The 26,428-nt window shown below is 35.5% G+C and overlaps 1 protein-coding gene across 5 annotated transcripts in view; it reads right to left on the bottom strand.

Moving 5' to 3' along the window:
* Positions 1-11,158: 11,158 nt before the first annotated feature.
* The window catches only part of METTL25 (methyltransferase like 25), a 59,198-nt gene continuing 43,928 nt past the window's right edge, over positions 11,159-26,428 (bottom strand). For 4 of the 5 annotated variants that reach the window (XM_085308811.1, XM_085308812.1, XM_085308815.1 and 1 more), the window contains 3 exons: positions 13,689-13,763; positions 13,002-13,073; positions 11,159-11,452 (listed from right to left, as the gene is read on the bottom strand). In XM_085308811.1, coding sequence (XP_085164937.1) covers positions 11,354-11,452; positions 13,002-13,073; positions 13,689-13,763 — 246 coding nt within the window. In that variant the 3' untranslated portion in view covers positions 11,159-11,353. Of the gene's footprint in view, positions 11,453-13,001; positions 13,074-13,688; positions 13,764-23,699; positions 23,772-26,428 lie in introns of those variants that run through there. The other variant, XM_085308813.1, reaches the window with a different exon arrangement.

Here is a 26,428-nt window from a genome sequence, read left to right as displayed (position 1 = left end):
GCTGCAGAAATYATCCAGTCAGAAAATAAAGCAATGGAAAATGTAAATACTCACTCCGTGCCATTTGCGAACGAGCTGCAGGCCAACGATTACTCCCTGAAGAAATTAATGTATATTTCAAGACAACAAATGTGGGAGATAAATATGATCTGCTATACAGTCCACAACAGGGGGGACTCAGCAGTGAGCAACAAGCCAGAATCAGGTTGGGCATCTTGCAAGCTGATTTTCAGCCTTTCAAACAAGATTTAAATTAGTTTTAAGYAGTACATGTACTTTCCACCTAGGAGTGGAATTCACATAAACCAAATAAAGAGTTAAATTAACCAATTAATCTGTCACAATGTTTTTGTGTTCTTCCCTGTAGCACATACGAACTGAATGAAAAATATTCTTTCTACAATGAAAGATGACACTGAGTCTAGAAAATGGGAATGTTTTATAATATATTTCTGATAGTATTTACTGAAGTGAGCTTATTTTACATTATGAGAAGTAATTTATTACCTGTATGCATTTTAAGGCATCTTTTTAGCAACAGATTGCAGAGGTAGGAAAGTTGCCATCTTAAGATCACAACCAAATAGACGGTTTTTCAGGAACTGAATGCAAGCATCTAAAAAAATCACTTTGAACAGAAGMAGCATTGATAAGATGGAAAAAAAATTAAAAAAAAAAGGAAAAGAACTTCAAAATTTTAATAGGGTCACAGCTAACTTTCCTAACAAACAGAGATTTGAAGTTTTTGTTGGTTTGTTGTGCTTTACATAAAATTGCCTGTCTACAGTGATTTGTGTCAGCTTTGGGGGGAGGACAGCCAACCTCTGGAGCTCATGTTACTCTCAGTATATCACAATTTTGTGTTCATAAGCCACACAAACTGAAGCAGGTGACTGCTTGTATTATGGCACTGGAATGTTATTAGTCTAAAACTATTTGCAATAGGCACACACATTCTCAACATCTACAGAACAAATGTCAGGTTGACTTTCTAAATAAAAGCTTATTTAGATTATGTGAAAATATATGCTGAAAACTTTTACTTCAGCTGGAAAATGCTGTTTTCTCTCCAAAGCTCCATTACAGTACAACTGTTGAAGGGGGAAAAAAAAAAGAAAAAAGAAGAGCAGGTGGAAAGGCCATGAGAGGTAAGTATTAAAGATAAGAATGACATTTCTAATACAATTGAGTAGCTTCCCTGCAGAGATATTTCAAGAGTGAAGGTCAGGTTCTGAAAAGCACTTTTAAGAACATTTAGTTTCCAAGAGGACTATGTCAGAATGCAAATGCAATGATAATGCAGATACTGTACATCAAAGGTGATTTTTCTACCAGCAAGAGGGGATATTCACGATTTATAACTAACACACAAAAATATTCACTTTTCTGAACACAACTTGGGCTTATTTATTTAGTTTTTGGTGATGGTCTCTAGGCAACTCGGGAATGATAACGTGCATTACAATGTTAAATGGTGAGCCAGTGAATTCAGCATTCAGGGAAGGCTGAATCAAAAAAAAAAAAAAAACAACAGCAGTCAGAAGAACCAGAATAGCCAGCCTGGATATTTAAACTTTTTCCAAAGCACAGTGTCACATCTCCTGGAAGACAAACCAAGCTGTATAATAATTTTCTTGGAAAAGAAAGAGACAAATGGAGAAAAAAAATTACTGTCCATTCTTTGCAGTGAAGACCAAATTTCAGACAATATTTTAATTTAATAAAAGCTACTATGAAAAAAAGGGAATCAACTGTCAATGGCTATGAATAGTTTGTGTAACTGATTTTTTTTTGTGGGAGTTGACGTTTTATTGTTTGAATTAAAACCATACACTTGTACACTTAACAACTGTATTACTTTCATTCAAATATTATGTAATAAATCCACAAAGCTTAARGCAAGCTACAGCCTGTCCTCTGATCCTCCTACTTTCTGAAATTCGCTTTTTCATAATGGAAGGTAACCTGCAGCCAGGGTGCCATTTTTAACAGAGTTATCAGAATAAGTCTATGCACTTGCTTATTTTTGATAATACCTGATTAAACCTAATATCTTGCCTTTCCAGATCATTTTCCTTAAAAAAAAGTCAATGCTTTATGCATACTGGGCTCCTACTGTCACTGCTGATAGAATAGTGCTCATAACATCCCCCAGCGCCCAATGAGAAGAGTAAGTAGAAAAGAGAAGAAAGCAAGACGAGGAGAATTACTGAGATAAGATAATCTTTAAAATGAAAACTGGAGGTGAGAGATTTTAGAACCATATTTTCCTCTGGATACACAGTGGAATCCCCAAGCACGTGTATTCAGCACGAACCTCACCCTCTTGTTTTAAGGAGAACAGAATTAAGTTTTCTGATGTATCATTTTGTTTTAGTTTTAGTCATGAAAAAGAGATTTGACACTCAGACCTGGAAAATGTTCAAACTGAAGTTATTTGAGTAAGATAGGGAGACTAGAGATGGCCAGCTTTGTGGTTATAGTGCATTTATGTTTCTGTCTACAGTGTTAAACTATTCTCTAGCCAGCTGGACCCAGTCACCTGAGTATATATAGAGAAAATGTAGTAAAAATACGCCAGCAGGTGAGTACATAATGTGTTCAACTTTCAAGGGCTTTAGAACTGCATGCCAAAACTTTCCTGTAGCTGACATGTACAAAAACAACCCTCTACCCCCCCAAGCTGAGAACAGGCAATAGCTTGGAGAAGTTCACCATGGACGAGGAGAACAGTTCCCCTAAGGAGTCACTGCTCCACTGCGCCAGTGAGGCTCCTCACTGGGATGGCTGTGGGCGTCAGCCACAGGTCAGGCTGACTGCCACACCTGGAAGTATCCAGCAGCTGGTGACAGCATGTCCCTGGCACTAGTTTACACGGGACAGCTTTGCAGGAGCCTTGCCTGAACTGCTCACATGCATCTTGAGAAGTTGATGGCTGCCCACAGAGAGGAAGAGACAACTCAGCCCGAAGGGCTTGCAAAGACATCGCGAATAATGAGCGGGCGAAGTGCTGAACCTCTTCTTTTTTCCTCTCCACAGTGCTTCTTTCTCACGAACACAGAGCTGATGCTCAGGGGATGCTCCTGTGTCTTGCAATACAGGAACACGCAGACTAGCTCCGAGCGAGCTCCTGCAGGATCAGGCAGGAGCACGACCACCCCGGGCAGAACTTCACCACGGTCAACTGGCTAGTCTGGCATGCACAGAATTAACTCAGCGTAGCACCACACTAACATTAATGTGTAAATACACTAAGGTTCCTAGATTTGTCTTTCCTGAAACTTAGGTACAGTTCAGCCATGGAAAAATAAATTAGCAACATATGAAACTGCAATATTTCAGTACTACAGTAGAAGTGAATGCATAATTCTGATACATTTTACACTTAATTGATTTATGTTGTAATAAAGCTAAATGCTCAATCACAGTAACTGTGACAAATCTTGAAAATTATTCCTGCTGGAAATCTGAAATACTATTTTTGTTCTTCACTGAGATCCTACCTTCAGGTAGATAACTTTCAAGACCTGCAGGAAAATATTTTCTATTAAGATCACATTTTAAAAATATTTCCCATGGAAACCCATTCTGAGCAATACATCTTAAATGTAATTGTAAAAATCAATCATGTTTTATGTCTCACTGTTTATATTTACAGATTCTGTATTGAATTCATGGGGTGTGTGCAAAGAGTTATTAATTAACTTTTTCTTAACACATAGTTCTTGAATAAGGGATGCACTGCCTGCAGAGCTCTGACAAAGGTGGTTAATTGGGGAAATATGCCATTTATATAAATTCATTTCTTAGTTTTACTGTGTTTGATAGCACTTCCGCACAGAGGAAGATAAACATAGACAAATAGTGTATACTATATAGGTGTATACTGAAATCTTGCAATCAAGAAATTCTGTTAAATAACAGTAATAAACGTTGCTTTCTGGAGAACTAAGGCTCAGTCTGACTTTCCTTATTCGTCGGGACAGTTATAATAGAGTTCATGGGAATTTTGCCATTGGCTCAGGGAAAGCCCAGGCTGTGACACTTGCCTTTTCACTTGAGTTATTCCTAGGAACAATGAGTGCCATTTAACTCTGTATTACTGTAATCAGTGCTCTCATTGTTAAAGGACCACTGAGGAGAGAAAAGAAAATACTGAGACTTCCAATGCATTAAAAAGCTATTATCTGAAATAAAAAAATAAACAAAAAGCCATTTCAATATTCTCTTACTATGTATCAGGAAGATTTCAAGCTCACAAAAATTTCTACACTGCTCAACTTCAAAACACATAGAGAAGGAAGTGAACACAATTTGCCTTCACAAATGTAAATTTTTAACTTGCTTTGTGTGAAAGATATTTGATTGTCCCCACTGTTTAACAAATTCCTTTGAATCCAAGCTTGCTCCCACAGAAATCAACAGAAATTTACCATTGACACAAATGAAGATGACTGAGGTCTTCGCTATGTAAGTGTCTATAACAGATTGCTTTGTATTAATATTTGTTAATTTTTATGGATTTTCTGTAGTACTGCATAGTGCTGAATGCTTGGAATTGTCCTTTTCTCTATAGACACACAACAAGTATTCAAAGCATGCAGGCATCTTGAGAAAAGTGATGATTTCAATTGCAATGCTCTTCAAATTCTGATTTATTTTTCCCTCCAGATAGCTCATGATTTCTGTAACTGATTTTTAGATAAATGACATTAATCAGTACTAGTTGAACACTTCTCCAAAATCACCTTAGATCTACTTTTAAAATTTTCTCTCAATTCTGCAACACTCTTGTCTGAAGATAAGCACATGGTCCTTCTCAATGTTCCTTCCTTGAATATCTTCTTTTCATGAATGAACTCAATTAAATTCTGTTTATTAAACATCAAGTTCAATGTCACTACAGAAATGTGACCAAATAACTTTAAAGAAAGAAAATGAGCAATTCTCTAAAGCTCTTACCAGAAAAATTTTACTTAAATCAAGAATCAATCTAAGAATATTTTGAATAATACACATTTTCACTACATGACTCTGTACTGCTCTTCATATTCTTGAATCAAAACTAAAATTTCTAGGAAAGTAAGAGTTTACATTTTTTTAATTCTTTTTATTTATAAATTTTAATCACAAACAGCCTAGCAGCAATTTTGCTGACTTCATCCCTACAACCTTTGTTAGCTAATTATTAGTCTACCAATAAACAACCACTGAAGAGCTTAACATTAATAAAACTTGATTTCTGTGCTGTCCATTGAGCATTTTGTGAGTTGTGTTCTTTGAACTGATATCCATGCCTCAGGAGTTTTAAAAGGTTAGCAACTGGCACATTAATCCAAGTAACATACAGCTCTTTCTACACTTCTTAACACAGATGTGTGTCCTCTTGATGACTTCAGCCTTTCTAAGACTTAACAAGTGAATTCAGGATTTATAGTTGAGAAACAGTGCGGCTGCTTCTACTGTCAGTCTTCATTCATGACTCTAATAATAGGAGGTGCAATAAACAACGTAGATTTACAGCTGTGTGTATTAATTATTGTTTCTGAAGGCTTAAGTAATCAGAAGAGGTGATCACTGCATCTTCCGACTGAGAATTTCCTCTTTTGGTGCCAGACGCTTCCGAGTTATTCAGCAAGCAGACAACTTTGCTCTTTTCATCAGTGATTTATGAAAGAGTTGACAGCTTCTGTGTTAAGGCAATCTGAGCTTCAGTCTAACAATCCCATTTGTTGGCTCAGTAGACTTAATGCATTTTGATTTTCGTGATAAATTCCATGTGAAACCCAATGCCAGCTGTCCTAACAACATCTTTATCAACAGGAAAAAGTTCCTCCTGGTCCAGATGCAAAGAGAAAAACTTACATAAAACTGAGAACTCTATCATGAGAAGTTAAAAGTTTGCAGAGGTTTCAAATCAATCATTTTAAAAATCTACAGATAATGTAGCATTAAATTTAGAAATAACATCTTGATTTTGAACAGTCTTTCTTAATTTTAAACAAAGATATTAAACAATGGTATCTTGTTAGGACATGTCCTATACAAGAGGAAATAATATATTGCTTAGTGTATACAGCCATTATAATTCCAAAAGGCTGAAACAATTTAATCATTTAAAAAAATCAAAAGGGAAGAATAAGGAACAGATTATACAATACATGTGAAATAAATGTTAAGTAGAAAACAGATCAGTTTCTTGGGGTGGACAGTGTATCAGATAGCCACCCAAAAAGGAATTTTCACTTTCGCAGCTAGTTCCTAGATTGTTAGGAACTTGCTGAAAGTTCATGCTTTCCTGTTGGGTGTTTCCACGGAATTAGGTGATTAACCTGCCTACCATTTATAAGGAATAGTTATGTGGTAATTGCAAAGCTTTGTGAAATTTTGTCCATATAATCTTGCTTATGTGACTTGTGTTCGTGAGTTTAGGAAACTCAGTGTGCCCTTCGACGTGATCTACAATATATCGTGCTCTCCCACCCAAGAATGCACTCGTGTGCTACAATTTCAGTTTCTCCTAAATTTCATTAGTAATCTAGAAACCATTCCTTTGATTGCAGCAGTTTTAAGAGTTTTGTTGCCTTTTAATACAAAGCAGAGAATAGTGTCATTTTCTTTTGCAGATTTCATAAGAGCATCAATAGGACGGTCAGATGAGCATCTGTTTATTCCTCTCTGGTTTTATACTGGAAATACTGGAAAGATCTGTGTACAACAGTATGTTGTAACAGTTTGAGGCAGATCTCCGTTATGTTGGTGACTTTCCTTGGAGGTTTGAGTTTAATAATGCTGTGCACTGAAATGTTGGTGATGAAAATGCCTCAGAGCTCTTGAATCTAAAATGACTCCTAAAGAGAAATAAGATATTGTGCATAGTACTTTTTTTAACACCCTATGCCTCTCAGGCTGTCTGTCAGTTATTAATCTGTCTGATCTTTAGGCATTAATTTCAAGGATTTAAGGGAGAAAACTGCAAGCAGCATAACAATGGCGACTTCTTTGTGGTGTCCTAAACCTAGGAAGGGTTTTACTCCTCTTCTCAGGGTATTTTGAAATATAGCATTGACAAAGACAACAGCCACAGATAAGCACATGCAAAGCAGCTAAGGTTTATTCACCAGTTGCTTGGAGGTGAAGAATTCAGAACCACTGAAAGGAGTTGGTTATTTCAGGTGAACGTGGTGAGGAAACGGCAGCCGGTTCCCAGAGAATTAGGCCATGTTGCCACTTAGCAGGAAGCGTGGGAATCTTGAAAACTACAAAATTTGAACAGATCTTAGGAACTAAGGAAGGAAGCTACAGTCACAGTTCCAAGTGTAAGGCGGCCAATTAACATGCCTGGACAGCCACACTGCTGCTCTGAATTGATTATTAACTCTGAAAATTCTTCATGTTTTCTGGGTCTCACATGGATTTCACTCCTTTCAGAGCCCTGTGATACATAAATCAGTAAGAATAAGGATAACAGTAAGGAATGATAAGGATACGGAGATCAAACAAATACTGGGTATTCAGCTACTTCTCAGAGAAAAGGAAGTTTGAAGCACTACGCGCTGTTGTTATTCCACTCCTAAGCAGGGAAGGCTTTCTCAGTGCTGGTCCTTTCTTTCTACCTGCCCTTAGTATCTGTGATCTCTGGCAACATAACGACACATTTACGAATGCTTTTTAGGAATAAAGTATATCTGAACCAGTAAGTAATGTCAGGAAAGAGCACTCCAGTAATCAACAAGACATACACCTGTTCCCAAGACAGATATATTTAGCATGTTTACCCTGTTTAGATTTTAAGTCGTCACAGGACATACAGATTCTGAGTCTAAAGATATTAAGTACATCATGACACACACAGCAAAAGCATCTTAACATCAAACAGGTAGTCATTATTTTAATTGGAATTCAATGAGTAACGTCAACGGAGAAAATACTTTCTAATAAAAAAAGTGAAATTAATGACAACAAACTTGAAACTAAAATTCCAGAAACTAGAACAGTGTAATTTTTTTTTTGATGAGGTTATGTTCTAAGCCATGAATCAGACCTGTAGAATTAAAGTTTACTGCCACAAAAGCAGGCTTGGAGATCTTAGGGCTGCAATGTGATATTAAGATTGCACATGTACTATGCATATTCTCTTGTTCTTCCACCCAAGAACATGTTGCAGCCCTAAGCAGCATAAATAAAACACTCCAAGTCTGCTATAGAAAGCAGGAATGCCATGAACAGAATTATCAGGCAAATACCTGAGGAAAAACAGGTATATCCAGTATTCCTTAAGGGATGTATCAGGGTACATAGCTCACTGACACAGAAAAAGGAAATAGGGATCTTTTTCTGTCAAAAGATGTTACCATATATAGGATACTGTTTATGTTATGGAAGAATTTCTGGCAATAACCACGATGAAAAATTGTTTGATTCATCCTGATTAATGTCAAGGTTTCTTCCATTGCTTAAACAATACCTCATAGGTATTCAGGTATCTAAAGCTTCAAAATAGCTTTGAGAGCAGACAGCAACTGACTTTGCTGAATGCAAACCCCTCATGATAATAGTTATTATTCCAAGAAGTACGTTGCCTCTGTCTTTGCCTGCACAGACTACAAAGTGCTTGAGTACTGAAAAAGCCTGAGAAGTTGCTAGGGCTGGAACCGTACACAAATATATTCAGACCTTTCTGAATCAGTGGAAAAGCACTTGGGCTAATCCTAGAGATGTGCCTGTTATTCTAAACTGTTTCAAATCTCCTTTTAAAATAGTAGTAAGAATATAACTTGGAATTTAGATAGAATTATACGCATTAAAATATTGCACAAAATTAGCTATATTCTATATGTACTATGCAATTTAGACTGTGTTCCAAGTATACTAGGCAAGGCTTGCTGAATCTAATATCTTTTGGTCATAATGGGGTACTTTTAAGCACTTGCTTCAGTGAATAACTGAGCTTTTATTTGGGTATCATATTTGCCCAGTTTTGAATACTTGTTCTGAAAAAGCGCAAGAATCAACTCATAACAGAAAAAAAGTCTCTTTGAGTCCCAAATGTTTTTTTGTAACAGCACACAAGATTGGAATGACAACACTGTAAGATTTCACTAATAGACATCATGCCATAGCAGACCATAATATAATAAAACATAATTTTCTCACATTTTCTGTATGTTTACATTATTTATACTTTTACATTATTTACTTTAGATTATCTCCTTATATCAGATGCTATTTTTTCCTGCCAGATACTTAAAGGCTAAGAAAAGCTTTTCATTTCTTTTCGCTCCAGGGAAAGGAAACTACTGGCTTGTTGGTTTGCTTAGACCTCCCTGTATGACAAGAAGTCTCATATGCGCAACGTCCCATTTTCTTTTCTTAGCTCTACTCCTGAGATGCTGTGAGCACCTGCAACTGCTGTTGGCTTCCCTGGGTATTGCAGGTGTTCAGGAGCTCTAAAGATTGAACCTACTGAGACTAAACAAATGTGAGAAGCAGGACTGCAAGCCCTGAAACGGACGGCAGTGAGCTCACACTACCAAAAAAATATTTCTTCCAAGTAAACACATCAAGAAAGATGTGGTTGTTTGGGAAGATTTTCTTCAATAACCCTGTTTACAAGTTCTCATTACCTTCTGCAGACCAAAACGGAATAAAATATTTCTACTCAGATACAAATCTCAGTCTGATTTCCATTATTATCACCATCCATTTCAGTCCCACTATACAAATAATATTGACATGTTTTCTGTTAGTCTGATCTCCTGCGCACTAAAGTTCCATTCTCTTTTTTTCCTGCTTTAATGTTGTATTCTATTAATTATTTGTTGTCCTTTCTTTTTTCTGCACTAGAAGTTAATTATGCTCTATATACACTGGAAAATTCTAATAAAAGCACTACAACTTAGAAATTTTTCTGACAGAGATTTTTTTTAACACTGATGCAACATCTGCAAGTTTAAGGAGGCAACCCATTGAAGTAAATGCATCAACAAAGAAGTTTCCCATTCCTGAATTCACTTCTGTGAAGTAGAAATTACAGAGGGATTTACAACTCACTTGGGCACCCAAGTATTTATACCCAACACATTTGGGCCAGATCATAGCTTTCTAATATAACTCAGGGGTTACAGCATGAAATCCAGCAGGGCAACTGATTCTTAAACACTGGAAAATTTCCAAGTCAACTGGAGCACACACAGTTGTTTCTTTCAGCATGACCAGCGACTAAGCACATCAGAAACTTGCCTGAAGGAAGAAGAACTTAATACAAAACCATTTGTTGGGGATATTGACTGTTTGGCATTGGAAAAGTTCTAAAATCTTCCAGGTTGCTAAAACAAGATAACTGGTCCTGATGACCTGGCTCCCCAGTACAAGAGAGGCATGGAACTAATGGAGACAGTCCATGGGGCTATGATTAGGGGACTGGAGCATCTCTCTTTACGAGGAAAGGCTGCGAGAGCTGGGCCTGTTTAGCCTGCAGAAGACTGAGAGGGAATCTTACAAATGTATACAGACAGATATCTTAAGGGAGTGAGTAGACAGGATGGGGTTGGAGAAGCAACGGGCACAAACTAAAACACAGGAAGTTCCACCTTAATATAAGGAAGAACTTCTTTACTGTGAGGGTGACAGCACTGGAACAGATTGCCCAGAGAGGCTGTGGAGTCTTGTTCTCTGGAGATACTCAAAACCTGCCTGGACGTGATCCCGTGCAATGTGCTCTAGGTGACCATGCTTGAGCAGGGAGACTGGACTAGATGATCTCCAGAGGTCCCTTCCAACCTCAACCATTCTGTGATTCTGTGGCCTGGAGAACAGGAAGTACAAAGATCTTAGTTAGTTTAACCATCTCCTGTCTATGGTACAGGTTTATTTTTTTAAAACTATGCAGAATCGGAATCCAGAAAGGACAAAGGCAAGGCTAATCTGAGACAGCTGATGGCTGCCACTGGTAAAAACTGAGAAGGTATATGGAGCAATGATCTTGCAATTAAAAGAAGAAATAACCAAGAGAAGATACACTGATACATAAGTATAATGCCTTAAAAAGAAGAAATATTAAAACTACTTAAAAACACTAATCACATTAATATGGGTCATAAATTTTATGATAAAATCAATTCTTTAACCTTATAATAACTGACATAAGGAAACAGTGGTATTTATAAAGGAGCTACAGCTATTTATTTCTCATGATTCATAGACGCATTACATTTTTTATTTTTGCAGATATCAACTAAAGAGTTACTAAATGCATCAGCAAACTTGAGGAACCACTTAAAATAACAGGAAAAAAGTCAGGAAATAGCAGTATCAGTTCAGAGATTTCAACCTATCTGCAGTTTGCTTCCACTTAAAAACATGACTGTTTCTTCAGAGCAATAACTGCATAGCATCTGGGGGATTTCACAGCATCAAATAACTTCACAAGTCCAGACCAAGCAATGTTGTCCTGTAAAATGACACATGATTGACGTACATAAAAATGTGTTTGACTTAAAGGTTAGGATATGGTAATATGTCCATATTTTTAAATATGAAATTGTAAAGCAAAAATATTATCCTTAATTCAAAGAAGGAAAAACACTTATAACAAAATTACTGAAAGCTTGTTGTGAACAAACCCAAAACACTGTATTTTGAAGTCATTAAATTATTTTTGGTACTATCAAGTGACAGCTTACCATCTCCATCATCTACAAGTCTTTTTTTCAGTGAAGTAGAAGCAAAGAAATTAAGGAACAAGTCTTACTCATTTTATGCAGCATGTACAGCTACTGAAGCTAATTAACTGACTTCTCAAACGAATAAGGCCAGCTGGATTTGGTCTTCATGTTGTATATGGCTTTTATCATTTCTATTTTTTCTTCCTAAACATATTTTGTGAATCAACCAGTACAAGATTAAATCTATGGCTACATTACATTTAGAAAAGGTAAATTAGTGCTAAATGCAGCAAGTCTGATCTTCCGTCTTGGAAATCATACAGATCTCTATGTGATTTATAGCTAGCTGACATTTGGGAAAATACATCATTATTTAAATATTTCAGATTGCCTTTCTGTAAAAATACTAGCTAGAACAAAAGCATACATTTACTACAACTCATTTGTTCCAAGTGCACTATGCCAGAAAATAAAATGAATTTTTATTTATGATAAAATGGAGATGTTAAAATGAAAGGTTTATAGTGGAAAAACAGAGCTGTTCACATGAAAGGCTTTAAAATTTATTTTTAAATTTTATTTTGACCATGGCCTGAGGAGAAACTGTAAGACACTACCATTTCCTCCTAACAAATTATAACTTGTTGGAAAAATATTTACTGGTGCAGAGAGGTATGATTGTTGCTTCTGAGTTAATCATGTCAAGCTCAAAATCAGTGTTAGTAGAAACACTGTAACATATAAATCATTATAGAGTAAATGTAGTAGCAGTTGCTTATTATATCCTAGGTCTCTACTTGTATATATCCAGGCTATATATTAGTCAAATGTACCTCAGTCGACCCACGCAGTTGGAGAAAGTGCACCCTCCCTCCTCATAGATCTTAATTAAGAAACAGTAACAAGAATTCATGAGTATTCTGGACCTAATTCAAAATTTCTTGAAGTATGCCTTCTAAAACATGTTCTTCGGAAGCACTAGCATATACATTACAATGTTTGTTTAGAATTTCCAATATTCCTTTAAATTATTAAATCTCTTAATATGTTGTATAAATGGAGATTTGTTGCATTTTTTTTTTTTTACTGTCTATTGACTAGTAATTACCATACAATTAAAAACGTGAACTCTACTGTTGCTGCTACACTGAAAATAAAAACATCTGCTGGGCATATGTTTATACTAAAATGAATAAATACTTACACTTTTGCAAATATGATGAGAATAATAATTCTGCAACAGAGAATTTTGGCCTGCACAGGAATAAATTGGCTGAAATAGTCACATTTTACTGATGTAGCCTTTGGGTATCATAAAATATAATGCAAAAATACCTGCTCCTTGAGGTAGCAAAGACGATCCAGAAGTATCAAAACTTCTATGCAGGGAGCCAGAACAACCTTCAACTGAAAGATTAGATGCTATTATGATTTTAGGAAAGAGAGCCAACAGACTTCCAAATGGTTACATTTCCACAAAACAATTCCAAGAAGGTCAATCATTTTCTAGTGGATTTGTTGTACAAATGTCACCTTGCCAATTTTCCCTATGGGATGGACATCTTCAAAACAGATTATATTAAAGAGCAAAAATACATAGAATGTCACAAAGCTAGGAAACTATGTTATTTAGTTGGCTTTGAGGCACTGTCCAACAAGAAAATGATATTATATGAAGCAGAACAATTTTAAAGAGGGAAATAATGAATTTTAATAAAAAATTTTTTACGAAATAACTGCATAGAGACCAGTCTAGATTTAAAAGGAGACTAACATTTCATTTTTCAGGGTAATAGTCCCTCTTGAAAAAGAATCTTCCATGTGTTCTCTTTATTATTTTACTAACACCTAATATAGTTTTGGAATACGATATGCTCAAAGTTTGGAGTGGGGGGAGCAGCTTTGTTTTTGAGATTGCATACCACAGTGCAAGACTGTCCACCTCCACGTAAAACTTAACAGGGCTTTGTTCTAGACTAACACATATGTACAAGGTAATGTTATTAATCCTATGATTTTTACCATATTAAATGCTTCGAGCTCATTCATTCGATGCTTGTATTTTTCATAGTAATCCATTATACAGCTGTCTGGGAGCTGCAAGGGATAAAAAAGAAAAAGATACCAGCATTATTCCAGGTACTTTTTCAAGGCAATTTTAAAATGAAATTTTTTTTACTAATTGAAAGTCACACTACAAAATAAAATTTGTGTATTGTTTTTGAAATTAGCACTTTCCTAAGGTTTATAATAATTTTCCCGTAACAATTTCTCAGTTCTCATTTAGAGTAACTGTTCTTCAGACAGCATTTTACCCTGACACAAAATACTGAAATATATTCATCGTTCCAAAAGCTCTAACCATTCTTAAATGAGTATTACACACTAAAGTGGAGATAACATTCTCATTTCCTTTCCCATATATCTCAGCCTGCTCCCCTTCCCAAAACCCATGAGATTTTTCTAAATAGTAGAGGAGTGAAGTCTCATGTCAGAGTAACATGCTTAAGTCAGGACTTCTGGATAGCATTTCACATTGCAAAACCTGCTGTCAGATTCTGGAAACAATACTTAGTGCCTCAAATTACCCACCTTTCAGAAAACTTTCTCTAGTGATCTTACACCACTAAATGTTCCTCTCCTCCTTTCCAAGTTATCTGATGTGATGTTACCATCACTGTCACTATAATGCAAACACTGTGATTTTGGGCCGAATTTGATGCAAAAGTAGTTCAACAACTTGACAAAACCAAATGCACTTTCCCCTTTCAGCCCTTAGAGGCCACTGAGCCACAGTAGGCAGCTAAAGCTTCAACGATCAGTGCAGTTAACAGAGCATGTTCTCTATAGGGCAATAAGGCTGCAACACTTTCCAGTTCTTAAAACTTGTGATGTCTCTGCCCTTCTACTACCCACAGTTCTGGATGCTAAAGATGACAGTTCAGCAGGCACCAAAGGAGCCTGTCAGAAGAGTGGAAAGTGGATTTGCAATGTAACAGGCAATGGAGGTGGCTGGAAAAAGGTGAAAGAACTTGATTCACTTTTTCAGAATTTTGCATTTCAGGCATGGCTCCTCTGTGGTGACTGCGGAGAGAGCTACCCTACAACTCAGCAAAAAAATGTTACAACCAAAGCACTAGGAAAACTGAAGTGTTTAACACACTTTTTGCACATCCATTAGAAAGGTCATCTGACAGCAAGTGCCTAATCCAATCATAAGTAAAAGCAAAGTCTAAGATTAGGAAAGAGACTACAGAGTATTTGCATAAATTGTATGTTTTCAAAGGGTTCATTCTCTTATTATAGCCAATAAGAGAATGAAGCAATCTTCAGAACTATTACTATTTGTCTTTAGGAACTTCTGAAAAGCAGTATACAACTAGTAGGTGCATGTCTAACTTCAGGAGTGTCATGAGAAATGAGCTGGTTCATTATAGACAACTCAGTTCAAATTCAATGCATGGAAAAAAACAGAACAATTACTCAAAGAATTTAAAAACACTGAATGATAAGTAGATGAGTAATAGTCAACATGAGTGTATCGAGAACAAACCAAATCAAGTCAATCTAGTTTGGCTGTAAGAAGGGAAAAAGGATTCATGACAGGGAAAAACCAAAAGGTTGTCATACATCTTGACTTCAGTAAGATTTCTGATACCATTTCACCTAACAATTTCATAAGCAAATTTAGGAAACAATGTTTAAGTATTATAAAGTGAATGAAAACTATTTGAATAGTAGAACTAAAGAGGAGTTATTAATGAGTCCCTGAATAACTGAAAAGTCATATTAAGTAGAGCTCTATTACAAAATTCAACGTTTTCCTTAAGAGCCTAGATAACAAAACAGTAATCACATTAACTAACTCTGCAAATGTGCAATTGGAAGACACTGCTAGAACTTAGAACAATATTCTGAAATTGAAGAATTGCTTGTGAAAGAAGTTTGAAATGCTACAGAAGAAAGTAGGAGGGACTACACTTGCACAGAAATAATCAAATGTTCAGGATGAGGAACAGCAAATGCTGATCTAGGCAATATAACAGATCAGAAGCTCAGTGACAGTCAAAGTTGTGCTAATGCAAATAAAGCAATCATTATTATACTGTGACATATATAGGAGAACAGCCTGCAAAGTATAGGAAATAATCCTTCAACTCTGCTTAGCAGTAGTAAAGCTGTAGCTGGAATATTGTATTTTGGGCATCAGATTTCAAGAAAGACATAAACTCTCTGAATGAGCCCTGGGAGAGCAAAGAGAATGGTCAGATATCTAGAAAACAAGACCAATGAAGAAAGACTGAGAGAACTGGAACTGACTAGGAACAGAAAACTGAGGGTGGGTATAAAAAGAGTATTTAAAAATAACAGTATTTTAAAAGTATTTAAACATTATTTAAAAGAGGCAGGGAACAGTTTGTTCTCCCTGTCTATGGAGCTAGATAGTGGATAGGTTGAGAACTAATAGGCTTGTATCATAGAAAAAAAAAAACAGTCATAGATTTGAAGAAACTTTCTCTTCATGAGGTTAATTAAAGACTGGGGGTTGTGAGTCTTCATCACAGGAAGTTTTAAGAATAGACAAGTATTTTTTCAGGAATGACACAAAATTATAATTCTGCCTTAAAACAAGGGGATAGATTAGAGATTTTGTGGTCTATTAGCCACATTTTTTTAATCTAGGAAGTACTTTTCCAACTATCAGGGCTTTCGTAAGTGATCTGGTATTACCRATGTACTGACTCATTTGGTCCTGTTCTCACTTATTTTCATAAAGCTGTGCAAATATCTAGGCAAGTTTTTTTCTCTTCCTCTCCAAAAAGCCAAATCCAAAGTGGAGGAGGCTGGACTCTTTTCAGAGGTATCATGCGACAGGACAAGAGGCCACAGATACAATCCAAACCACAGGAAGTTCCACCTGAACGTGAGGGGGAATTTCTCCACTGTGAGAGTGACGGAGCACTGGAACAGGTTGCCCAGAGAGGTTGTGGAGTCTCCTTCTCTGGAGATCTTCAAAGCCCACCTGGATGCAACCCTGTCTAACAYGCTAGATCTAGATGACTCTGCTTGAGCAGGGGGGGTTGGACTAGATGATCTCCAGAGGTCCCTTCCAACCTCAACCACTCTGTGATTCTGTGATTCTGCGAAATCAAGTAAAATATATTAATCATGAGACAAAAAAATACTTAATTAGACTTCTGCCCTATGAGCTTTCCATTTCTACTGAGAATTCAAAGGGTTTTAGTATAATGGAGTTTTGATATTACAGGTAATTCAGAATTAAAATATAAAGTTCTTAATTTGAGAAAATATGAACACAAAACCTTTCTGCTTTTTCATCCTTTGTGATCTCCCCTTTTCAACCTGAAACATTCAATTAAAACAAAACAAACTGAAATGTTTCACAAATAAAAAGCTGGATCAAAAAATGTCTCCTGGATGCTGCCATACTCAAGTACTGGGCACAAATGCCTTACTACTTCCTTTTTGCTTAGCACACACTGACCAAATGCATCCGGCTATTGTGGATAGACTAGATAATATTCCAAACTGTACCCCAATTACAAGTTTGGTGGGTGACCCAATTCAATATAACAGGTCAACTGAAAAAGAGAGAACATGTCCATTTTAATTTTGTTGTGGATTGATTTAGTGGCTAAAATAGCCAAAACAACAAAAATTGAAACTAGGAGGCAGTAAGGTCTCCACGATCCTAGTTATAACTATACCATATGCTGAAGGTGGCACCAAAACTACACCGTAGACCTTAGTCACTTGCTAGAAACACTGTGAGACTCTCAACAGAGTCTTGGGAGCAAATAAGACATCTGAGCATGCCCAAGTTAGATTCAGTCACATAAACATACTGCTTGAGTACAGGCTGAAAAAAAATATACAGGCAGAAGGCAGGTGAGGACTGGTGATGTCATACTAACAACTTTGCCAGAGAGTATTTTTTCAGAGCTAAGTCTTTCTCTAGACTAAGAGCGTTCCGACTGAAATTGTCTTTGTACTGTCCAACACTGCACACTCTCTACAAGGGAGAGCCAGAGCCTAAGGATACTGTTCCACAGGCAGCTTAAACAAATGTAATTCCTCTTTACTGCTTAAAAGGGACTGTCATCCTCTGCACTGATTGCAYATTTCTAAGTTTCCTCCCCTTTCTTCTACTAGCATTAGCATGAAAACTAGCACCAGTACAAGAAAACAATAATACAGTCCTTTCAGTGGCAGCATTGGCTTTGAGTAGTTTAAAAAGCTTATGAGATCATACCAGACAACTTCTTACAATTTTTCTCTAAGATAGCTTAAAAAATATTCCTGTTCTTCAGATAATGTAACTGGCCGTTTATTTAGAACATCATTTAAAATGTGSTTCAGATGAATGCAATCTTATTATTTATAATTATATAATTATAATTATTTATAATTTTATCTAATTGACATAAATCATATCTCTTCAAACTCCTCCTCAGACTAAAATCTTACACTACCGTAACTGTGATAAGCATTTTGTCTCTTTGAAAAACAATTATATTTCAAAACAGTATTGCTGCACATAAATTTTATACACTGTAGTACAAGTGTTATCTGAGCATTCATTAAAAAATTTCCTAACAACTGAACTTTACAATTTGAGATGTATACTGTCATTTAAAGATCTAGATACTGAATTCAGTGAAGGCTGGGCACTGAGACTCCTCAAGATTATAAGGAATCTCAGTTTAAAAGTAAGCTTTCCTCATCTCTACAAAAGTTCTCATTTTTAGTTCTAAGAAGAGTTTTGTAAATTCAAGTGAGTTCACATCTTAATGCATTATGGAATTGTACTACTGATAGTTTCCCAAATAACTGTAAAACTACTCCACAGAACATGAATTTTCTTCTTYTTTCCCTTCACCTGCCAATTGCATTTTATAATATTCCACCCCTTGTTGCGGGGAAGACATTATGGATCAAGTGACACTCTTTGGTCAGCTAAGGAAAGCACATMTACATTTACCTAATGTCATCCTCGTTGTCTTATTGAAAAAAAATACACTGTAAAGAATTGTCCTTGTATTAAACCCTGACCAAAATCATGACTGATTTCTTTTCTTCTTCATTCAATACAATATTGCTCCACATTATATTAGTACTAGAAGTTTCTAGCAGGTATGGAAACAGTATGCACGATATGATGTAGAAAAGCTTAGAAAGATCCAGTGCTGTTCCCAAAGGACAGGTGACATAGTTCTTCGGTGTCACCAATTACAAAATRTATGTTTCTTTCTTTCTTCCGGTGTAGCTCCAGGATGACTTCCCGCAAGTGCTGTGGTTTGGGAAGATTAAAGAGGGAAGGATTCTAATATACTAGGCCAACATGGGCATTTTACTACCTTCAAAACAGAACACAGTAGGGTGATGTTTTAAGAGGCATTTGCAAATGTCATTGCCAAAAAAGAGYTGGGGGCGCTCCTAAATGCTTTATCACAGCAAAAAAGCCAGTCATACTCCTTTCGTAGTGGCAGTTCTGAAGTCTACCTTTATAATACTTGATTACCAAAAAAGGAGCTTCTTCTAATGCAATTTAGCAAACAGGAATGAAAAACAAAAACTTCACAGACACGTATCAAGTCCTCAGAAGACATTTTAGTGGTATTTAGCATTCCTTCAAATGATGTTCTTGAAAACAAAATTGATTTAGTCAGGTAGTATCTTAACTTAGCACATAACACTACAACTTAGATTATAAATTTGCCAGTAGTAATTCTGTAGTTAAAACTCCTAAAAAGAATCTACTGCAATATTTTCAGACTTCTGAATAATATATTAATTCATTTGAATCTAGGAAGTTTCAGAAAGTCTATTTGATTAAAGAGTTCTTACAAGAGCTGAATTTAAATTTAGAAATTCCTCACTTAGCTATTCCTAYGACATAAGCTTAGAGAATGTCATGCTCTTTCAGTTAAAATCATGTAAAGTCAGTAAAATGGAAATTCATGTGGAGAATAACTTTTTCTGCAGAAATTAGAAAATATCATTTATATTACAGGTAAARGAAGTAAAGATGAGTTTATTACATTAGCATATTCTGACATGGCTGTGAAAACCTTACTAAGCGTTTTTTAGGAAAGATGGAATTTCCTAGATATATTGTTTTTAAAATGAAAAATATAAACAAGATACATAAAAATAAATAGTTTCATTTTCAGCTTTTGGAAGTTTTGTTCATTTTGAAAAAGGATAAACTAATCTGAATTATWGAATGAGAATCTTTTCAGAGATGCAACAAAATCCCATCCTTTAAAATTTTTGTGGAACTTMAACAATTTTCCTATGTACCTTCCTAAATATCATAATGAAGATTATTCTGATAAGCTCCATAAGGACAGAGGCYTTTTATTTTGTCCCAGGCTCACTGCTCATTTAATTGCAATGATGTGTACAGAACAGTGTCTCCTAATCACAAGCTTTAAAATGATGAAGAAACACAAGATATTCTGTGTGACATACTTTGACACAGATGCGTTCAAGTTCAATGAATCTGAGGATCATTAGAATATCTGAAGAACTTTTTATTAAATGCATACCATATCAAATGCATATCCATACCAGAAACCTACAGAAAGTCTGCTCATCTTCCTTGTTCATCTTTACACCCAAATTACTGCAGCTACTTTAAGACCAAACTGAGAGAGGTATGCGATAAATCATGTACGGGTAGCACAGATGTGGAAATGGGAAGTAATATCGWAATCCTTGAGGATCCCCACCATTACATGACCAGATCATGGTTAAAGAATTAGCAGGACAGCTCATGACGCATGGAAGGACTGTGAGCCACCATGGAGGGACAGAGCCTCTACCAACATATTCCTCGGAGAGGTAACAAAATTCTTAAAGCCTTGTCAGATGGCCCCTATTCTTTTCTTCTGCAGAGAGGGAAAACACGATCTTACAGATGAATCTAAAGAACGGTTATAAGGAGTTTCTGAAACACTTTCCTAGCCACTCGTAGTGAAGCGATCTGCAAGATACAGTTACAACATGGCATTTTCACAGAACAGTAATGTAATCAGGACATCCAATTCTCTTAGGAGTTTCTGGAAGTCTCATCTTTAAATTCTTGGCTGTACAGTGTTTCCATCTAACTCTACAGGAATCTGAACACGGCAAATTGGAACTATTTTTGTATTAATTTTAGAAAGAGCACTATTATCATATAAATAAATGCAAGCAGACATAGCATAAGATATGTCTGCTGAAAATTTATTCAGGACAGAGTCCAATATATTAAATACAGATTTAGCTAACATGAATAACTGGCTCATCTTAAAATACGAGAAGGCATCTCTTCAATCCATGTTCAATCTGCCATCTGAGCAATTATGAAAAAGAAATGCATATATTAAAATTGCAGTTAATTTAGAATTGCAGTTCTAAAATAGTGATAAATTATGAGAAACTTGGAACACACACACACATTTATATTCCAAGTGTAAAAATATTTATTTTTAATTAATATAGCCTTATTTTATTTCACAAAATCAACAGAACTGTTTTATTAATATCTTATAAAAACCTGATTGATTTAATTAGTTACTTTAGTTACTATTATTAATAATAATAGCACTGAGAGATCACTTGGCTCAGTTATTTGATTTTCAGGCTTTAAACATACGCTAGTGTTACTATTACGTGTTTGCTTCACCAAAATGAAGTCACATATGCATGCTCTCTTACTTGTTTTCTAAAATAAATTCTTACTTTAAAGAAAGTCTCCACTGCATATGAAATATATCTCATGTACATACTAGCTATACAGAAAGCATCCAGAGACATCAGAATACAATTCATACAATTTCGTCTGACAAAAATAACCGATTAACATATTCTAGGCAAATTCTGATTTCAGGATTATCCACTAGTTTAACTATTCAAAATTAGACACTCTGGAGTTACTATAGAAAAAGGAGTAGCTTATTAATGAATGACATTTCAGAAATTCACATATAAAAATATAAGCCAATAAATATATATAATTAAAAATCATATGTATAAAAATATATAAACCAAAAAGCCTTGGTTACTGTAGAGAAAGAAAGTACTAACATATTTGTTTAATTGAATATGCTTATGAATACATAATCTTTGTAAAAGATACAGAATTGTAGTACTTACAGCTAATTTAGCCAAATAGCTAAATCAAGGGTTAGGAATACTTTTTGGACTAATGTTGCTAGACATAATATATCAAATATCAAAGTTGTTTGAATTACTGAAGATGATAAATGAGCTTGTTACAGGACACGAGTTTTCTATCTCTGTGTTATTAATTTAAGTGCTGTTGTGATAGGTGCAACATCTCATGGAATTGTCTAGTGCCCTTTACTGATCCAGTAGTTTAGACCTGATAGCTGTATCTCTGTGTGGGATGCTCCACTTAAAGCACAGAACCAGAAAAAAAACAAACGGGCAGCAGCTGTTTTTAAGAAGTCTGGTCAAGGTTAGAAGAAATGTGAATTGTGGAAACTCAGCACTGACTACCGGTTCATTGTTGCAGATCTTATCTTGGGTTGTTACATGGTGGCACCTGCCAAATAAATGCCATTTTCAGGGGAAAGTCTCCAGCAATTTTAGGTTATGTGCAAACACCTGACTGTTCAGAAATGAAAAACACTGTTCATGGGAGACTTGAAGAGAAGCTAAGTTAAACAAATCCAAATAAATTTGCAAAAACGCACTCAGCGTCTGGCATGTAAACTTCTAGCTGTACGTGAAAGCTTAAGGTGAACCTACCTCTGAAATTGCTATTGTATTTCCCCAGTATACATCTACATCAAAAGGGTTAAGAGATTTGTGAAGTATTTTGACCAAGACAAAGTAACTACCGTGTGCGCTACTAGCTCCTAAAGGTAACCATAGTGTGAGTATAGCACAAGATGAAATCAAAGTGACTAATCGCTTTTCTTTGTGGATGTTGGAAGTGTCTCCAACTCTGTATATCTTCTTGCAATCAGATGTGCTATTAAATAGCATTCTATCCTTATTTCCACACTGCACTTTAAATGAATCCTGGCAAGTATCTGTTTGTTAAACTAAGGATCTCCCTTATTAACAGAAATGTCACCTTAGCTAGAGGTGATAATCAAGCCTATCAGCCACAYATGTAAGCCTTAACCCTGTAACTATTTTCTCTCTGAACTCACCTTAGGAGTTAGGTTCTATAAAGGACCTTTTGCTGATTTATCTCATTTGTTACAAGACACAACAGAATTTAACAAAAGATTTTTTTCTTCAAGGATGCCTGAAATTCATTACAAGTTTGTATAAACTAATTTATGCAAGCATTTAAAACATTTTGCTGCGGCAAACTTTATCACAGCAATGCCACTGGTAGCACTTCCTGACTTAATCAGTAGCTAAATGCTAAAAGCTAAATGCTAAAAAGGCCTCCTTTTAAATCAGTCTGGAAGAAGGCTGTACACAGAGCTGAAATACACTCTGATGAAGAGCTGCAGTAAGAGGAAGGAACTATTTCTGTATGAAAGAAGCAAGACTAACAGCATAACAATGGACAACTCTAGGAGAAAGAACAGTAATAAACAATAAACACTTCCTTCTCTCAAGGTAAGAGTCTCACATACAGGTTAAAGGAGGAGATCATTTCAGCAAGTAAAACAGYGAATAACAGGTAAAAGAAATCTTTTAATAGAAATAATTTTTCCCATATCTTTTAACTTTTCCCGTATCTCTTAACCCTTTTGATGTAGATGTATTCTGGGGAAATACAATAGCAATGCTGAAYGCTTTGCCCATATAACATGGTGTGTATAACAACAGAATGAGCTACAGCAAAGTAAACAACCTGGAATAAAACACTGCCTCAGGGTTTATCCCTGTGCCGGTATACATGGCCCACACAGTAATACCATTAGTTCTGAAGCTAGAAGCAGTACAGACTTACTGAGGAAGCATAAAGCTCACATTAAAAGAACCTTTTCTGTCCTCCTAAAATGAGAATATTTTGCCATATATTCAATAGTCATGGTGTATGAGTTAGTTTTACTACTAGGTGGAACAATGTGAAAAGAGTATCTGCAGTTGACAGGCTCTTCCTTCCTGAAAGAAACACAACGGAGGAAATTATTTTGGCTAAAATAATGGGAGATTTCAATCCCTGAACAGTAATCTGTAACAATGGATGGTCCAGGTGATTCATAAATGCTTCTTCTTGGAAGAAAAAGCTATTTTGCCTCATTCTGACTTACTCCTGATTGACAATCTTTTTGTAATGGTCCCAGTTCTCATTTCAAATAAGCAAAGAGGCTCCAATCCTCATGTTGGTCTCACAAAGGAAAGAGGAAGAGGAACTTATTCATACGAAGAGCTGGCAGGACGAAACAATCTATCTTTATTGAAAAACTATAGCACAAATCAACTTACTTTTTGGGATACTTGTATCTCATTAAGATTCTTCATTAGTTCCATATTTAGGGAAAGACAAAGATTTACATACACTAGAATCAATGCAGGTTAAATGTTTCATGCAGTTACACTCTTTATCCTGTCTCCTCATTTCTCCAGACTGTAAAACTCCTGGATTGCACCACAGYTACCCCTTGATCAGGAAGAGACACTGTTGTGTACAGAGGAAGTAGCTGTTCTGCCTGCTGTGAATCAGGAGTTTGGAAGGAAGTTTATGCCCCACAGTTTAGTGATTCATGACTGTAACATATACACCAACCTACCAAGTTCTGGCAGTGATGTACTGCTTGCTCTCCTAAAAACTTTGGGTCATTATCCCTTTACTTTTCAATACATTCATTACCATGAAGAGATTAAATTCACTTTCAATTTTCTGATAAGCACAGCCAAAGACTTGCACTAATATTTTRTATGTCTCCAAGTTTTCTGGCATTTGATTTCTTTTTAATATAAGAACATTTTTTACTTGTAAAACAGAGACCCACGTGAAAATTTCTTGTCACTGTCCTCTGCAGTTGTATTRCACTGTGTCCCTTGCTTTCCCTAACCTTCTGTTTTCTGAAGTGGATATTTTATCTCCATATTTGGGAAACTATTAATAGAACATTTTCTTTCAGTCTTACCAAACAACATTTCAGTCTTACCAAATTGTTTTTTATTATCATCTAAATAATTTTATGCATGAAGACAATGGGTGCCTCCTTTTTTGTGAACAACAGGCACGTTTTTGGTTACCCTGTATCATTCATATATACTTCCTCTCCACTTACATTATTTCCTAGGCATCCACTTTTGGCCACAGTTGAAGACAGAGTAGRCATTTAGCCTATGCAATACAGCTGCTCTTTTGTACATTTTTAAAAACAGAACTAGAACACAAATTCTGCATAAATGTCTCTCTGATTTTTGTTGTCTTGTAGAACAAGTGTTTAAGCTTCATCACATTTTTAGCTATTTAAGTGTTTTCTTCTGAAGAAAGGAATTTAACACATTCTCCAATGTTGTGTAGATACTGTGCTGACTCCACCATGAAAACTGCAATGTCAGAAACACTACGGAGGGAGCAATAACAAGTTTCCTCAAACTAGTATCAAAACAACACTGTTCTTATATTGCTGCAGATTTGAATATAGCTGGGAAATAAAAAATAATGTTGTTTAGATCAGCATAAACTTCAGTCTTCAGCATGTAACCAGCTGTATATGAAGATGAGGAGAAATATAAGCAAATAAATGAGCATGTACTTGAATGAGATCTTTAGTTTCCACACATAAACATGTGCATCTTGATTCAGTGTTGACAGACTTRTTTTTCTCAGGGCTACCTGCATTTGTTCAGACTCTTTCTGACAAARGCAGCACATTTAAAATCAGATGTATTAACACAAAGTTTCTACATTCACTGGTTTTGAAGAAAAGAATGTACAACTGCTAGAAGTCCTAATAGCAGAGTTTTATCAATACTTTAGTAAACAAACAATCCACTATCGCTTTTTGATGAACATACAAATAACCAGGCGGATATCATTTTAACAGCTACTTTCACTTGGGGTAAGTGCATGATGTTAGTGCATATTTATACAGAAAAATAAACAGACAGCTTAATGTGCAAAYAGAATTAAATATAATCTCTTTAAAACAAAAAATGAAAATTGAGCCACCTTTTTCTTCATRTTGTAAGCATGATTCCAGTATTATTTGCATTTATTCAGTTACTTGTTTTGCATTTTTTCCTAATTCATGCTTTGATGGGATTAGCAAATCTTAAATGATTTGACATTTCAGCTACAGAGTTTAAGCACTGTTTTACCAGACACTACAATATTCAACTTAAATATTTAGCGTACTTGCCAATCTTACTTTCGATATCATTTCTACTAAGTTTTTTAATAATGTACATAATATCTTCCARCATCTCCATTTCACAACAGATTCTTACAAAGCTGTTGTGGTTTTCAGATACACAGTCATATCCCATACYTAATGTTATGTTGCCATCTGTTGACCAATTTAACAGTTGTACTGTAAAATACTAAGGTACTCAAGAACATAAAACATCTCTGAAATACTCTTTTTTTTTTTTAGTTTAAATGTCAGATTGGTATTAACTTTTTATTTACATAGGATAATTATTTTAAAATTCTAATATTTATATTTAGAACTTATTAAAGAAAACAGTATCAGGCCCTTAACAGACAGAGGCTGCACCAGAGATCTTAGATCTTAAAAGGCTAACTAAGAAGACTGTCTAAAGGCTAAAAAAAAAAAAAAGAAAGCCCTTGGAACAAAATT

This window comes from Rhea americana, unplaced genomic scaffold (genome assembly GCF_003343005.1).
Source record: "Rhea americana isolate MKP2758 unplaced genomic scaffold, rheAme1 scaffold_283, whole genome shotgun sequence".
Lineage (NCBI taxonomy): Eukaryota > Metazoa > Chordata > Aves > Rheiformes > Rheidae > Rhea > Rhea americana.
The sequence above is the reverse complement of the archived record's forward strand: the minus strand, read 5'-3'. Positions and strand labels throughout refer to the sequence as shown.